Source organism: Thalia democratica, chromosome 9 (genome assembly GCF_965202585.1).
Source record: "Thalia democratica chromosome 9, ktThaDemo2.hap1.1, whole genome shotgun sequence".
NCBI lineage: Eukaryota > Metazoa > Chordata > Thaliacea > Salpida > Salpidae > Thalia > Thalia democratica.
This window is the reverse complement of record NC_139173.1, coordinates 15,923,735-15,927,746: the sequence shown is the minus strand read 5'-3', so window position 1 is coordinate 15,927,746 and position 4,012 is coordinate 15,923,735. Positions and strand designations below refer to the sequence as shown.

Sequence of the window (4,012 nt, the reverse complement as noted above, 5' to 3'; positions counted from 1 at the left end):
ATAACTACCTCAAACTTTCAGGAAATGTTCCTTGCAATATTTATTAAATTCTGCCAAAACAAAATTTAAATAAAAATCTTATGACAAAAAAACAAAAATAAAACAGTTTTTATTGTTTACTAAATTTATAAAAATTTTATTTGTAATTATTTGACCAAATATATTACAAGAAAAATTTAAAATTTCTACATACATGCAAGCATCTTACATACTTAAAAAGAAAAATTTAATAAATACATTCTAAACTACAAAATATGATAAGTTTGTACAAAGCAGCTAAAAGCATAATGATTTTTGTTTTTAACTCTGTTTCAAAATTAGACATGGAGAACCAGAAGCCTAACTTTGAAAAAGGTCTTCTAACATACTAATTTCAAGGCTTCAGTGAAAACAACTAAACTTGGTAGAACTTAAATGCTTATTAATTTTATAGAAGGAAAAATATTTCCAAAAACACAAATCTTCTATATAGCAGAAAAAATACCTTCTTCGATCTCTGACAATTTAAAATGTATGCTTAATTGTGCCAATAACTATAAAATGACAAGATTTTAAGTACTACATCAGTTACTTAATACAAGAGATTTAGGCATAATAAAAGCAATTACAATATACTTAAATAAGCCTGAATTATGTAAACAAACGGAATTTGACAATAGAGTAGCTTTATCTAATTAAAATAAAATTTTAATAAATACAAATTTAATTCTATATGTTTTAATATTACCATGTTGATTGATACTTTCAGTTTTTTCTCTTAGTTTAAATTTTCTTTTATTTTATTTATTGTTTAGTGTAAAACTTCGTTTGAATTTCTCTTTGTTCTAATTTACTTTTCAGGAAAAATTGGTTTAAATACGTTAGATTTAATTTCATTTCTGAGAGTTTAAATTATATATTTCTAATGGAAATTCTGAAAGAAAAAATTAATATCTAACTATGTAACTTATATTTCAAAAGACATCTATAAAAAAATTCTAAGGTACATTCACAAAGTGCAATAATTGAAACTTATGTAAAACATAAGTCATTTTGCAAAATAAAAAACAAACACAAAATTATGTTTTAAAATTTTAAACTATGAACTTAATAATATTCTATTTATATTAGTTTTATATTTATATATCATATAGGTTATATTTTAAATGCAACTAAATAATTTCATTTTAGGTTTAAAACAACTTATTTTACAAAAGTAAATTATGCTATCCAAAAATACAAGTAAGTAAAAAATCATTCAAAAACACAGATATAAATTAAGTACAATAGCTTAAAGATTTGTACCTAAATTTAAACTACTAGATTTTAATTGTTTATAAAAACTAGATTATATAACTTATTATGCTTTAATACACAAGGTGAAATAAACAACTATTTACATTCTATATAACATAAACAATGTTTCATTTATACACTATTTTCAAAATTACCATGTTTATGATTTGCTTAACTTTGAAGTTCAACTCATTCGAATGCTCCTTCTAAAAATGAAAAAATATCATTTTGCTGCAAAACTTGTTCAAGATCTTTTTTCATCAACGTTTTTCTTTTTTGTCCTTGCATCTGACCAAAAGCTTGCTCAGTGAGTAGCTTTACAAAAAGTTCAGTAGTTTTAGTTATTGCAAAAACTGATTCAGCACTTACAATAGTTACATCACCATCTAACTTCATAAGATTTTTTATTCTTGCTAAAGGCAACTGAGCAAGCTTTGTGAAATTATCACTTGTTTTGTTTTTATCATTGTGTGGCTCAACATCTGTAGACATTCTATCTTCATTTGGTAGACCATTATCATTTACTTGTAAATTATTATAATCATTGGTAGAGTCATCTTCATACTGGATAGTGTTTGTGTCCTTACTTTCTAATGCACTCTGTTCTACTTCATCAACACTTCCAACACCTTCTGGTACTTTTGACTTAACTATTTCTTTATCATTGTTGCTAATTTCATTTACTTCTTCTAGTATTAATTGACTCTCGTTGTTTAGAACTTGTGACATTTTTTTATATAAAAACTTGAATAATAAAATTAATTTGTAATCAACTTAATAAAAACTTATACAACCTACTAACTAGATAAAAATGTAGTAAAATGAAGAAATCTAAAGATTTTATAATTAAAGTTAACAAAATAGTACATATATAATAACTTATTTTTATTCTTCTTTGCACAATGTGCATAGCCCATTTTGTCTAATACCAGGTTTATCATTAGTATTAAACTAAAACTTATGCAAAAAAATAAATACATTTTTTTTAATAACTTTGTGAAACTGTATTGAATGCTGATCAAACTCCATAGAGAGTAAACCACATTATTTAAAGTTAGTAATAATTTTTACATTAATAGTTATGTCATCAGTTTTATTTTACTATTTTTATGAAGTTAAAAGGAACTTTTGAGATGTAAAATATTAAAGTTATTTAGTTCGTTAGGTTCCTAACTAATGAAAGGCAAAAGTTAAGTAAAATTTCACTCAAATTCTATATTCTCCTACAGTTATTGAGTAATTATTTTGAAAGCTTATTATAAAATTATTAGTATTTTTAAGTAGTTTTTTTGGATTTTTTACTCAATTTCAGTAATCAAAATTAAAATATTCAATTTAATTTTTGTTTTCAAAAAACTGCTTCATACAAGTTGTTTGTAATAATAGTTAAAACTTATCTAACATTTTTAATAAAGTTGCTTTATACATAAAAGAAAAGATAAAATTTCAGCATTTTCTTTTATTATGTCAAAACTTGCAATAAAACATTTGATAATTACCTAGGATGATGTCACACTAATATCAAGCTGAAATTATTTATATTTGATATCTTTATTAACCACAATTTTAGGCTGAAAATTTATTTTTTATAAATAAATAAATGAAATAAAACTTATTTATCATAAAATAATAAAACTTAAATATTTAATTGCTTTTATTGTACAATATAAAGTAATTGTATCAATACAATAATTTATATTGATCACAATATTGTAAAATAAAATCAATTAAAAATTTCAGGTTATAATAAATAAATTTAATGCTTACACAGCTTGTTTAAAACAAAGTATCTTTTAGATTAAACATAATATGCTCAAAACATTGATTTTTGCCTAATGTAATGGTTTAAAAAAACTTTGAATATAATATAATCTCAGCTTGATACTGTTGCAACATGATCCTAGGTAACTACTAAAAATTTATATTTCATGTGTATATATTGTAAAGTGTCTTCAAAGCTAGATATATTTCCAAAGTTAATTGAAATTTAGCTAATCTATAGTTATTATCTAATATTAAATAAAGTAGGCTTTAATATAAATAAATTTGTAAATAAATACACAATTGTTGGTCTCCCATCAATAAGTTGAATTAAAAATTAAAATTAATATTCGAATTTTTACATTATCTAAGTAGGGAAGCTCCCTTATAAATTCACATACTTTAAAAAGTTTAGATTTTGAATTTAAAGTTTTTATTTAGTTTTTTTAATGGTAGAAAACTTGAAATTGTTCTTAAACAAGGAAACTTAAAACAAAAAGTATTCAGCTAGTATTTTATTTTAGTTCAAATAAAATTTATTTCACTATAAAAAAAAACAATTTAACATTTAAATTTGTTTTTTTTTAATTTTTACTAGGAAAATAGTTGATTGATATTATTAATTACGCATCACTAAAGTTCAACTACAAAAATTTAGGCTCAGGTTTTCGAAACTTTTTGATCAGATAACCAACTTTTTTTTTTTTTCCTCAGCCAAAACAGAATTCGCTGGCTTGGTCATACGCATTGATTGACGATGAGCAAATCCAAAAGTTTCTGCTTAATAACGAGTCGTTTGTTTGAAACTGCAACTGTGGTCGTCTAACACTACGTTTTAGGGAAGTCTGCAAGCACGACGTAAAGATCTTAATTTTCATTAATGATGAGTGGAATGCAGGGACAAGTTTAGACATTTATGAGCGGCGTAGCAAAGTTTTTTTATTTATTCAATATCTTTTAATAAAATAGTTTAGAA

General features: G+C 23.2%; 1 protein-coding gene across 1 annotated transcript; it reads right to left on the bottom strand.

Moving 5' to 3' along the window:
- Window positions 1–911: 911 nt before the first annotated feature.
- On the bottom strand, window positions 912–2,014 carry LOC145844180 (uncharacterized). The gene has a single exon (XM_082951548.1). It carries the CDS (start codon window positions 2,002–2,004, stop codon window positions 1,465–1,467), a length of 540 nt encoding a protein of 179 aa, XP_082807674.1. The 5' UTR covers window positions 2,005–2,014; the 3' UTR covers window positions 912–1,464.
- Window positions 2,015–4,012: the final 1,998 nt, after the last annotated feature.